The sequence below is a fragment of the Trichomycterus rosablanca genome, chromosome 1, assembly GCF_030014385.1.
Source record: "Trichomycterus rosablanca isolate fTriRos1 chromosome 1, fTriRos1.hap1, whole genome shotgun sequence".
NCBI lineage: Eukaryota > Metazoa > Chordata > Actinopteri > Siluriformes > Trichomycteridae > Trichomycterus > Trichomycterus rosablanca.
The window spans coordinates 65,849,975-65,863,949 of NC_085988.1; the positions used below are offsets into that span (position 1 = coordinate 65,849,975).

General features: G+C 42.3%; 1 protein-coding gene across 6 annotated transcripts in view; it reads left to right on the top strand.

Annotated features, from left to right (window-relative positions):
* erc1b (ELKS/RAB6-interacting/CAST family member 1b) overlaps nucleotides 1-13,975 on the top strand; it is a 339,387-nt gene that overhangs the window by 100,888 nt on the left and 224,524 nt on the right. For all 6 annotated transcript variants that reach the window (XM_062995237.1, XM_062995245.1, XM_062995260.1 and 3 more), the window contains one exon: nucleotides 6,068-6,208. In XM_062995237.1, coding sequence (XP_062851307.1) covers nucleotides 6,068-6,208 — 141 coding nt within the window. The remainder of the gene's footprint in view (nucleotides 1-6,067; nucleotides 6,209-13,975) is intronic.

Here is a 13,975-nt window from a genome sequence, read left to right on the forward strand (position 1 = left end):
GTCTGTCTGTCTGTCTGTCTATCTTTTTTTCTGTCTATCTATCTGGCTTTCTGTCTGTCTGTATCTTTTTTTCTGTCTATCTATCTGGCTTTCTGTCTGTCTGTCTATCTGGCTTTCTGTCTGTTTATCTGTCTGTCTGTCTTTCTGTCTGTCTGACTTTCTGTCTGTCTATTTATCTCTCTGTCTATCTGTCTCTCTGTCTATCTGACTTTCTGTCTGTCTATCTCTGTCTGTTTGACTTTGTCTGTCTATCTGTCTATCTATCTGGCTTTCTGTCTGTCTGTTTATCTATCTGTCTGTCTGTCTGTCTGACTTTCTGTCTGTCTATCTATCCCTCTGTCTATCTATCTGTCTGTCTGTTTGTCCGTCCGTCCGTCTATCTATCTATATGATAGACTTGCTCATTCTGGCTGAATGTGATGTCTGGATTATGTTGACGGTCCCTTTGCCCTGGTCAGGCTCCCGCTACCATCAGGCAATGATGCTCACACTGGCTTTGCCAATGGCGCCATGCTTTCTGCATCACAAAAGCTACAGGGGAATAAAGGGAGACACGCTAGATGTGATGCTCCGTCAGGCCTCTTGTGTGTGTGTTTATGTTAAAGAAAAGGACAGGAAGATAAATGGTGGACTGTATAAGTGAAAGAACAGCCCCACCTCTAATCCTACCACTCATTTCTGTTTCTGTCCTCAGCTCTGCTGTCTCTTGTGCTAATGCACATTCATGGCAGTCTGTAAAGTCCATATATGCCAATAAGTCTTTACTCCATACAGACAACCTACAGATCGAATGCTTACCAGAACTTCTGGAACTTCTTCTGTGGCTAGTTTGTTATTCATGATATTCTTGTGGTTGGTGGTCTTCACATTCCTCTCTTTTTACTCACCCAAAACACTTTTTCTTCTACAGTCCATGCTACTTATTCTCAAGTCTAAGTACAGTGCTGTGGGAAAAAAAATTTTATTTGCCCCTTCCCGATTTTTTTCTCAGACCTCCACTTGTGATCGAGGAGAGTCGTGACTAACACATTCCCCCTCCGACATTAGCCGAACATTTCTTTTTCACCTGCACGAGGCGACAGAGAGTCACGCACCGATCTCTATTATCCCCCATCTCTGTGTATGCGCGTTCAACCAGCCAGCAGAGGGCATAATTGCAGCAGTTATGAGGAATCCCATACAACATGCTAGTGTGCTTAACTGCTGCACCACTTGAGCATGATGTCTTCTATTTTTGCCATAACGGACAAAATCTGGAAAGCCGAATGTCCGGTCCGATTGTTTAAATTTTTTGCGAGAAGCGTACCAAGACCAGTAGTTCAATAATTTGCCGGTGTTACTTTTTTACGGAAGCATTTTTGCACGCAGGTGTTCCCACAGGGACGCAATTCAACAGCGCACCTCAAGCAAGTAGTTCTCCATCAAAACAGTGCAGTAACACACTCAACATAAACGTCAACCACCAACACAATTACAGAAGTACTACTACTGAGTACTAATACCAGTTATTAATACTAAAATCTAAAATCAATTTTCAATGCTGATTTGGCTTAATAGTGTTGGTCAGAATGTGTCATATTCTTGAAAGAAAATTAAAATTTGTTTTCCATGCATTCACTTGATGATCAAGTATTGCAAAGGAATATCTTTGAAATTCTGTTAAGGTTATAGGCTATATTTTAGTTTTTCACAGGGAAAATGAGAAAAAATAAAAAGCTTATTATGCAAGGCTTGATGTAATTCTACATGGTACTCACTGCCATAGGTAAACGAGTGAGTGACCAAAACACTACTAGATCAACAGCCACTAGCCACATACAAAAAATAAGGTATCAGACAGTTTCTGTGCCACCCCTGTGAGCAATGGTCTCAGTTTGGCCACCCCTATGAAAACTGTCTGGCTTTGCCACGGTCTACAATTGAAAAAGAAGCAGACGAAATATCTGATAAGAGATGAAGGACTAATTCGGTGGTGTATTCAGCTTGTATTTCTTGCCAGAAACCAGAAAAGAGGTTTGCATGTACCGCCATCCAATTTTGGTGTTTTTAGCAGTTTTTCTGACATTTTGTATTATTCATATCGATATCGGAATTATATCGTATCGACCGAAATTAGGAGTTATATCGTGATATAAATTTTAGCCATATCGTCCAGCCCTAGTCTGGAGGCTCTTTTTGTTCTCGCCTTTTATATAAGTTCTAGTGCTTAGTTATGGCTTTGAAAGACGAGGAAAGTAGTAAGCGAAAGAGGTAAATGAAACGTCCCCCAGTAGTACAATATTTACATATTTACTTATGTTGTTCATTTAGTGTTTATCATATGTGCATGTTAAGCACTTGTGTGTGTGTGTGTGTGTGTGTGTGTGTATGCAAAAATAGAAGACGTATGTTTTACATCAACCCCTTTTTTAATATAAGACAAAGACAATCTTAGTAACCGAAAATGCTTTTTAAATGATGATTTTCCACTACTGCTGAGATCCAAGCACTGAATCCCTAGCGGTGCTGTCAGCCAGTCTGGCTTGTACTTTCAGACATGATTGGCTTTGTCTGTGGGGGGGATGGCTAAGGCCCAGTGATGTTGCTGCGTTAAGCCCCTCACCGCAAGCCTGACCAAGATGAAGCAATGGTACATCTAAACATCTTATAAAGCTTCACCTGTAAGCTTCAATGATGACTAATCAACTTGTTCGACCATTTTTATGCCCGTTTTTACGCCTGGCGTCTTCAGAAGTTCCCATTGTGTAAGCACCATTCATATGGAGCTCGCTCCAGTCTCTGCTCCTGTTTTCTCTGCCAGCTCAGAGCTTGAGAAATGCACCCCGGCTGTACGAACGCTAAGCTTGTATTTTTGTATGCGGCTGCCAGTCGAGTGTGAAATTGTGGGGCTCTTTGGTCGAAAACGCTAACATAGGAAAAGCTTCACGGATGAAAGGCTTTAGCATTCAGTGTGAATGTGAAACACAGGTTAGGAAATGGAGAGCTGATTCAGTGCACGTGTACAGTACAGATCCTGCTCTCACTCAGCACTGTGCTCATGAAAGCCTGATTTACATCTCCACACTGTTTTTACACCTTTTCAATAAGTAGACTTGGGGTTAGCGGGCTCGAGATCAGCTCTTTATCCAGCTGCGGAGCAATGTTTTCGTTTTCAATCTAGGCCGTTGTGTGTGTGGGAGAGTCCGACGTGATTTCACGTTTTGGGCTGCATATTTTTATTAAATTATATGTGTATTTGTGGCATTTAGCAGACGCTTTTATCCCAAACCACTTATAATTATGACCTAATACGGTGCAAGTGAGGGTTAAGGGTTTGAGTTCGAACCAGCGAATTTTGATTAATAGCCCAAGTACCTTAACCAATACATTTACATTTTCAGCATTTAGCTGACATTACAGTTACAGTATACAGTCTGCGCAATTGAGGGTTAAGGGCCTTGCTCAAAGGCCCAACAGCAGCAACCTGGCAGTGGTGGGCCTTGAACCAGGGACCTTCTGATTACTAGTTCAGTACCCTAACCAGTAGGCTACAGCTTGATCTACAATAAGCTACCACTGCCCCAAATTTATTGAACAATTGATTGCTTTATTTATCATCAAAGGAAAATTGCAGCAATTTAAAAACATCACAATCATCACACAAAAACATGTCGATGTAGTTCCACGAAATAAAATAACAATTTAAATGTAATGTAATGCAAAAATAAGATATAAAAATCCAAACAAATATATAAAAATATGAAGACATGAAGCGCCCAGGTGCTGAGATTCTGAACACCTGGTTAGAATCTTAGCTCTGCTATCGGTCGGCTAGGCGTCATCTAGCGGGCACAATTGGTAGTGCCTGCAGCAGCCAAAATTGGCAATCGAGTCTAACTATTAAAGTGGGTGGGGTCTTCAAGCGCTGTGCAAGGACCCTGGTTAGGACCCTGTGGAGGAGCCTCATGTGCAAATCCACCAAAGCACGGGCGAAAAAGGTGTCGAGGGTTTGCGCACACGCCGGAAGGTGCGTAGAGCAGGCAGAGATACCCTCCTAGAACACAATCGGGATCCCCAGCAGTGGAAGAATAATTGGCTGAAAAAGGGGGAAAATGCATAAATAGATATGCATTTTATATATATACACCGATCAGGCATAACATTATGATCCACTTCCTAATATTGTGTTGGTCCCCCTTTTGCTGCCAAAACAGCCCTGCAACTGCGACGCACTGTGTATTCTGACACCTTTCTATCAGAACCAGCATTCTTCAGCAATTTAAGCTACAGTAGCTCGTCTGTTGGATCCCCACGTGCATCAATGAGCCTTGGCCGCCCATGACCCTGTCGCTGGTTTACCACTGTTCCTTCCTTGGACTGCTTTTGATAGATACACTCCACAAGAGCTGCAGTTTTGGAGAGGCTCTGACCCAGTCGTCTAGCCATCACAATTTGGCCCTTGTCAAACTCACTCAAATCCTTACGCTTGCCTATTTTTCCTGCTTGTAACACATCAACTTTAAGGATAAAATGTTCACTTGCTGCCTAATATATCCCACCCACTAACCGGTGCCGTGATAAAGAGATAATCAGTGTTATTCACTTCACCTGTCAGTGGTCATAATGTTATGCCTGGTCGGTGTGTATATATACTGTATATATTACTATTATATCTGGTGAATGAGCTGCAATAGCGTTGAGCTACAAAGGACACAGAGTACCCATAAAAGAAAATCAATACTGCAAATGGTGCTATTTGATCAAAGAAAGTTTGACCAAAGAAGTTGAGTCCACGTGTTCGGCGTCATATCCCGAGGTTGGCTTTAAAAAATAGACACATGAGTGCTGCCAGCATTGCTGCAGAGGTTGAAGACGTGGGAGGTCAGCCTGTCAGTGCTCAGACCATACGCTGCACACTGCATCAACTCGGTCTGCATGGTCATCATCCCAGAAGGAAGCTGACGCACAAGAAAGCCCGCAAACAGTTTGCTGAAGACAAGCAGTCCAAGAACATGGATTACTGGAATGCCCTGTGGTCTGACGAGACCAAGATAAACTTGTTTGGCTCAGATGGTGTCCAGCATGTGTGGCGGCGCCCTGGTGAGAAGTACCAAGACAACTGTATCTTGCCTACAGTCAAGCATGGTGGTGGTAGCATCATGGTCTTGGGCTGCATGAGTGTTGCTGGCACTGGGGAGCTGCAGTTCATTGAGGGAAACATGAATTCCAACATGTACTGTGACATTCTGAAACAGAGCATGATCCCCTCCCTTCGAAAACTGGCCCTCATGACCCCACAGGATAACGACCCCAAACACAACCTCCAAGATGACAACTGCCTTGCTGAGGAAGCTGAAGGTAAAGGTGATGGACTAAACCCAATTGAGCACCTGTGGCGCATCCTCAAGTGGAAGGTGGAGGAGTTCAAGGTGTCTAACATCCACCAGCTCCGTGATGTCATCATGGAGGAGTGGAAGAGGATTCCAGTAGCAACCTGTGCAGCTCTGGTGAATTCCATGCCCAGGAGGGTTAAGGCAGTGCTGGATAATAATGGTGGTCACACAAAATATTGACACTTTGGGCACAATTTGGACATGTTCACTGTGGGGTGTACTCACTTATGTTGCCAGCCATTTAGACATTAATGGCTGTGTGTTGAGTTATTTTCAGAAGACAGTAAATCTACACTGCTATACAAGCTGTACACTGACTACTCTAAGTTATATCCAAGTTTCATGTCTATAGTGTTGTCCCATGAAAAGATATAATAAAATATTTGCAGAAATGTGAGGGGTGTACTCACTTTTGTGATACACTGTATATATGTTTACATTATGTGTGCAATTGTGCACTGTACAAATAAAAACAGTACCATGTGTAAATGTGCATATCAAATAGCACCATTTGCAGTATTGATTTTCTTTTATGGGTACTCTGTGTCCTTTGTAGCTCAACGCTATTGCAGCTCATTCACCAGATATAATTAGCATCTCATGCCTGAGCATTTTAGAAATGAGTAATTTTGGTCCATTTAAAGTTTGTTAAAGTATTTGGTCACCCTCTTGTCCTTTGTTTCTCACTCTTACAGACGTCTTTGTTGGATCTGAAGGAGCACGCTTCATCACTGGCCTCGTCTGGTTTGAAGAAGGACTCCAAGCTGAAGAGCCTTGAGATTTCTCTTGAGCAAAAGAAAGAAGAGTGCCTCAAAATGGAGAATCAGCTCAAGAAGGTGAGACAGAGACACGATTAACTAAATACAGATTTTTACTCATGCTGTACTTCAGCTCTCATCATTCATTCTCATGGTCTCATTCTTTTAGTAATAGCTGCAGAAACAGCTTTTCAATTCTTTGACAAAAAATATATATATTTGTCCATTCATTTCTCCCCCAAGTGGTTTATTGCATACGTCTCATAATTTAGGTGAGTACAACGAATGGGAATTAGGTGATCTTGTAATACCTGTGTTTTAAATCTGCAGAAGAACCCAACGATAACCTGCAGAAATCTCAAGATGTCTTTGCTGTAAAAAATCTATAAACAAAAATTAACACCAGGGATAAAACCAGCGTTTTCCCAAAAACAATCTCTGTCAGTTTGTGTATGGCCGCCTGATTGTTCTGCACTACACAAATAAAACACAGGCGCTTGGATGGCACAGCAGTAAATTACTCTAGCCCAGTGGTCCCCAACCACCAGGCCGCGGACCGGTACTGGTACCGGTCCGTTTTCTATTTATTACCGGTCCGCACAGAAAGAATGAATAATTAGAGATTGCTAGAAAAGCAGTTTTCACTGCTTCTGTTTCGGGTGTTATTGTATTAGTCACCCCTAGGTGGGGACAGCGTTTCGTTGCAGCGAAAACATCTCATTTTACATCGTTTGTGAGCAATATTGTTAAATAATATTAAATAATATTAAATCCTCCCTTCCCCGCCGGTCCATGGAATTATATCTTATATGAAACCGGTCCGTGGTGCAACAAATGTTGGGAAACGCTGCTCTAGCCCACTACCACTGAATCTCCAGCAGTGCTATTAACCAGTCTGACTTCTACATACAGACACGATTGGAAAGAATGGTGGACGTAGCCTCATGGGTTGTTGCTGCTTCATAAGCTGGGCAGTTTCCTATCATTTACATCTGTAACTACAGCGTCCGCATAATCCATTTTGGTTCTAAGTTCTATGTCAGTTAGGGTGCATTCACATGAGAAGCGGCAAAACTGCTTTTGCCCCTGCTGTGCCGTTATTGCCTATGGGTTGAGGCGGTGCTGCTTAGCTTGCCACTGCGTTCCCCTAAACGGTGCTTACCGCACACTTTTACTGCGTTGCAAGTACACCTGATTGATATTTAACCCAGTTTGCCGCCGACCTTTTCAAAGCGCCTCCAATAAGACTAACTGCTTGATATGACGCGGTAAAAGCGACTCAGGCAGTATGAACAACATTTAACGTGAACAAAGCTTAACGAGACTTATTGTACTAAAACGACGAGCGAGGAATTTCATTAGTGGAGAGAACATATGGCCAGTAATAATTAAGAAAAGTTTAGTGTTTATGTGTCGTTCTTTTAATAATCAATAATTTCTCTTGGGATAAATAAAGTATCTATCTCTCTCTTTTTTAAGACATTAAACCATGTTAGGCTTTTTTAACAATAAGTGTTTTAGACTCATGGAAAAGCTGATTCTCACAATTTCTTAGAACCCCGAGCTATAACACAAGTTTAAGTTGGTGCACTTTGATGACGTTTTACCGCACCGCTCAAGCCAAGTGCTGAGCAAAGCGGCGGTTTGCGCTGAGGCTTGCGGTTTTTCCACTTTTATGTGAATGCGCCCTTAAAATCTTCTCTACTTAGGAAGCTGCCTAGATAGGCGGGTTGGCAGCAAGGCAGACCCACCAGGAGTGTGTTATATCACTGTTATCTGTTTTTCATGTCATTCTCAAATCTGTGTTTATTTTCACTCATTTTTTTCACACATCCTCTTATATTCACCTCACATTTTATCTTTGCTTCCTGTCCTACCCTCCTCCTTCTGCTTACTTAAAATCCTGCACAATGTCGACTCAGTTTCCTTCAGTCCTCACTTTCTGGATCCCTTCCCCACTCCCTTTTTCTCTCTCTCTCTTTCTTTCCTAAAGCACTCTGAGCACATATCAGGCCGTTCCTGCAATCTTGTAAGTGCCTCTGGATGTGGAAAGCTTCCTCTCGCTCTGTGCGTGCGTGTACGCGTGGATGCCAAAGGAATCTCGTGAATGCGAGAGTGCTGGGATTTGCTTGCATGAGCTTCAGGCTTATCTGATGTTTGTTTTGTGCACGAGACTGACAGACACAGGCAGAGGAAGTGAGCGAGATTGCAGATTTCCAGAGGGTTTCAGGCCGGCTGCTTGCATGAGCTCTTTTCTTATCTGAAGTCTCGCTGGAAGCTGCTTTTCTGAGCGCTTTAGTTTCTGAAGGCTGAAACATGGGTCTGCACTGTGCTGTGATGTGGTCCTGTATCTGCGCATCCGTTTCCACTTTCCAGCCCTACCGGGTCTAGACTGCTACATCACAACATTACACTTATGTACATGTGTATACTGGGATGGCAGTATGACTGGCCAAGCATGACAGTGTCTCAAAAAAGTATTCATCCCCGGTCTTGCCAAGTTTGATTTGTATATATATATATATATATATACATATATATACAGGGGTTGGACAATGAAACTGAAACACCTGGTTTTAGACCACAATAATTTATTAGTATGGTGTAGGGCCTCCTTTTGCGGCCAATACAGCGTCAATTCGTCTTGGAAATGACATATACAAGTCCTGCACAGTGGTCAGAGGGATTTTAAGCCATTCTTCTTGCAGGATAGTGGCCAGGTCACTACGTGATGCTGGTGGAGGAAAACGTTTCCTGACTCGCTTCTCCAAAACACCCCAAAGTGGCTCAATAATATTTAGATCTGGTGACTGTGCAGGCCATGGGAGATGTTCAACTTCACTTTCATGTTCATCAAACCAATCTTTCACCAGTCTTGCTGTGTGTATTGGTGCATTGTCATCCTGATACACGGCACCGCCTTCAGGATACAATGGTCCTCCAGAATGGTTCGGTAGTCCTTGGCAGTGACGCGCCCATCTAGCACAAGTATTGGGCCAAGGGAATGCCATGATATGGCAGCCCAAACCATCACTGATCCACCCCCATGCTTCACTCTGGGCATGCAACAGTCTGGGTGGTACGCTTCTTTGGGGCTTCTCCACACCGTAACTCTCCCGGATGTGGGGAAAACAGTAAAGGTGGACTCATCAGAGAACAATACATGTTTCACATTGTCCACAGCCCAAGATTTGCGCTCCTTGCACCATTGAAACCGACGTTTGGCATTGGCACGAGTGACCAAAGGTTTGGCTATAGCAGCCCGGCCGTGTATATCGACCCTGTGGAGCTCCCGACGGACAGTTCTGGTGGAAACAGGAGAGTTGAGGTGCACATTTAATTCTGCCGTGATTTGGGCAGCCGTGGTTTTATGTTTTTTGGATACAATCCGTATTAGCACCCGAACATCCCTTTCAGACAGCTTCCTCTTGCGTCCACAGTTAATCCTGTTGGATGTGGTTTGTCCTTCTTGGTGGTATGCTGACATTACCCTGGATACCGTGGCTCTTGATACATCACAAAGACTTGCTGTCTTGGTCACAGATGCGCCAGCAAGACGTGCACCAACAATTTGTCCTCTTTTGAACTCTGGTATGTCACCCATAATGTTGTGTGCATTGCAATATTTTGAGCAAAACTGTGCTCTTACCCTGCTAATTGAACCTTCACACTCTGCTCTTACTGGTGCAATGTGCAATTAATGAAGATTGGCCACCAGACTGGTCCAATTTAGCCATGAAACCTCCCACACTAAAATGACAGGTGTTTCAGTTTCATTGTCCAACCCCTGTATATACAGTATTTATTCTGTATGTATATATATATTAAAAAAAAAAAAACTCTTATGGGTAGGGTGACCATACGTCCTCTTTTTCCCAGACATGCCCTCTTTTCTGGACCTAAAAAATGCATCCAGCCGGGTTTCTAAATCACCAAAAATGTCCAGGATTCAGCTTTTGTAGTCTGCGTGCACTATTCTTTGCATGTTTTTGCACTGATTTCATCTTTCTCTTTAGCCCTGCCTTCTCGCACTCTTAAAAATGCCCAAGCGCTAATGAAAATTCACAAACGAGTTACAGAAAAAAAAATCTGCGTTCTTGTCTCCGTCGGGATCCTTGGAAAACAGAATGCACGACCTGCAAAGCTGACACGTGCGTGTCTGTGTCAAATAAAGGTGCCAGTTTAGCAAAACACAAAACTGCAGCTAAAGGAAAGAGTTCGTCAGGTAAAGACTGGGTAACACAGAAGATGCTGTTACTGCTGCAGAGGGAGTTTTTGCATTTCACACCACGAAGCATCACAACATCTACAAATCAATGGACTGCACATCTGAGATATAGAGGTTATTATCAACGCTGTGAAAGCACCACATTCTGTTGAAATAGCTCTACTGATGGACCAAATTTTTAACCCAGTGCAGGTGTCCGTCTGGCTCATGGTCACCCTACTTATGTGTTATATGCAAATTAATGATCCAATAAAATCGAATTATGCCTAATTCTTAAAATGGCAATTTTTTTTTAAATTTTTAAATATTTTTAACTACCCAAAATACAAAATAATTCCAGCTTTTCTAAGCTGACTGCTTGTGACTTTTCTTTCACTAGCTATTGTCTCTTTCATTCATTTTTACCAACTGCTTTATTCTGGTTAGGGTCGCAGAGGGTCCCATTCCAGCAGAAAATAATGGGTGCAAGTCAGGAATACCCTAGATAGGGCATCGGCTACCCCCCTTAGACATAGCCTATTATGTCTGTGTAGATGCCCAGCCAGTTGATAGCACCACTGATATTTGAAACGGGCAGTGGTACCTTATTGGTTAAGGTACTGGATCAGTGATCAGAAGGTTGCTGGTTCAGTCTGCACTTTTGACCAAGTTACCACTGTTGGGCTCCTGAGTTCTAAGCCAACATTATTTGAAAGACTAAATGACAATAACTCCTTCCTGATTTAAAGGAACAGTTTAAAAAGGTGTGCCACTACATTTTTGCGAAGTTGGCTTGGTACTGTTTAACATCACAGAGCAAAGCACATAGTCCCAAACCACATAGAATAGACTAATTACAGTATGTAATTATGTCCTGTATACACATAACCATGCTCATTAATGCACTTCTCATCTAACTAGTCACTGTCAGTTCTGTCTATTCAAAATACCAACACCACCATTAAACACACAAGCCCACTAACTGAAACAGTGGGTAATATTATAATAAAGAATAAATGGAAAAGAGCTTAGTACAAGACAGCTTTCATTTTCATTTCTGTCTTTTTCCATATTGGAAGAATTGTTAATGCCTGGAACATTCAATCCTGAACTGTGGTGAATTCATTTCCCAGTCTTTCTGATCACAAAGCCACCCAGAGGTCTTTTCTCGTGGCTCTGTCCACGTATCCAGATGCACGTCCCCCTATCCAAGAACAATGAAGGTGCTGGCAGTGCGCTCGTCCATGTTCACACAGGTCTCATAAAAAGTGTGTAAGTGATAAAGTGCTGACAGAGCTGTGGGTGTCTGCTGTGATTAGACTGGACAGAGGAGTAAATGGGCTTCTGACTGGCCTCGTTTGAGCAACTGTGCTGAAGGATTCTGGGAAAGCTTTAAGCTAGTGAAAGGTGCACTGGGTAGAATTGAAGGTAAAATTATCGGAAAGATTTGTAAGCTTCTTGACTCCACAATGGTGGCCAGAGTTTAACATGGCATCATCTGTCAGTGTTTGCATTGGAGGATGAGAAGCGTGTCTGTATTGTGACCAACAGGAGGGACGTTAACAACCAGTCTAGACCTGTCTTTTTAAGTGCTTTTTTGCACCTTTAATTTAAAAACACAGTTCGTTATAGTTCATTTAAATTTTGCATTTGCATTTTCAGCATTTAGCAGACACTTTTATCCAAAGCGTTTTACAGCACTGTGACACTATACTGTCTAAGCAATTGGGGGTTAAAGATTTTGCTCTAAGGCTCAACATTAACAACCTGGCAGTGGGAGGCTTAAACTAGACCAGCAACCTTTTGATTACTAGACCAATACCATAACCACTAGGCTACAACTGCCCTGTTCATGATATAAACCAAAAATATAAAAATGCCCTTATGTGAACTGACAAAGTTAATTAATTATAATAAAATATATAATTTGTTCTGTGACTCAGCATTAATTTAAGCTAACCCACTACCACTAGGATCCACTGGGATTGTTATAGCATCAGTCTTTTATGCTAGCCTGCCACTACACTAATACTAACAGCCAGTCGGTGTCTACACAGACATAATTGGCTGTGTCTAAAGGGGAGAAGGCCAAAGCTTTGCCATTGATTGTGCCCAGTGTTTCCCAATAAAACCATACCTGCCGTGACCCTGATCAGGATAAAGCAGTTGATGAAAATGAAATTTGTCAAAGTTCCTGGACAGCTTTGTTTAACCCTTACAAGATGACACAATTCATTTAGACTTGACTTTGCATCAGTTCGTTACTAGCACATTTTTGTGCTAGTCCCCTCCACTGACCGATGCCTTTCTCAGACTCAGCCAGTTGTGTCTGTTGAGTGCCCAGCCAAATTAGTGGCACGTCCAGAAACTCAGGGCTTTGGACTCTCGGCCATGGGCTAGTCTAGGGCTTAGATGCTGCGCCACCCAAGTGCCCCCGATGGAATGCTTATATTCTCAACAGTTTAAGAATGCTGTGGTTACTACATAGTTTAGCATTACAACTGAGAGGAGTTGCATTTCACAGATCTGCCATCAATCACCAAAACTACGAGAAATCACTTTGGTGAACCACTTTTGGAGGAACGTTTGCTTAACATTTCAAACAGGATTTGAGCGCATCAGCACATACGGGCAGCAGATCTAAAATTAAATCTCTGATATTTCTGTGAATGGTGTCACAATAAACAGAGACATCAATGCCTCATTAGCTGGTGAAATAATTGACTTATATACTACTGTGGGGCATTCTGGGAGCCATAGTCCTGGGTGAGCTTGATACAGTGACACAAGTTTCCCAACATTTGTCTTGAAAGTGTTATTGTGATGCTCTAATTTTGTATTAAGAAATAAATATTATATTTATACTCTCTTGAAAAGATCAGGGACCAAATTAACCTTACAAATTCCAGTCTAGAACTAAAAGTACTTAAAACTTCTATACTTGGTATTTCTTCACCATGTTACATTTAACTGAATTGTTTATCCAAACAACTTAGAATTGTGACCATATACAATCCAAGCAATTGTGGATTGTGAGCCCAACATTAGCACCCTGGCAATGGTCTTAAACTATCAACCTTCCAAGTACTAGTCCAAGTACTTCCATTCCTAAGCTGCCAAACTTCAGTCTTATATCTACAACAAACACTGTTTTTTTTTGGCTTTTTTATAGCAAACATTTCTTTAGTGAGTAATTAGATAATTACGCATGTTTTTGGGTGACTGTGCCTTATTTATATGTTTTTCTATCATTCCTGTTTTACCTTTATAGCTGTTGCTTTGTAGTTTTTCCACTCCCATGTGGTATTGCACCGCTGAGCACACACAGTGCTGCCATTTCTTTCCACTCTAACCCTCTATACTCATTTATTTCATGAGCCACTTTTCCATCAGTGTGTGTTGTGTTTTAATATATGTCGCAACATCCTTTTTGGTTCTCCACGTGTAAAGAAAACAAACCACCTTGATGATAGGTCCACATTTTTGAGTCCTAAATAACATTTACAGCAGATAAAACATTTCTATTCCGGGCTATAAACCTGAACACACATGTTGACTTGTCTCCAGTCTTTCCTCGCCAGACGGCTCGCTCTTGGCGCGCGCCCTGGAAACCTTGTCAACCTCAGGGCGAGACATTA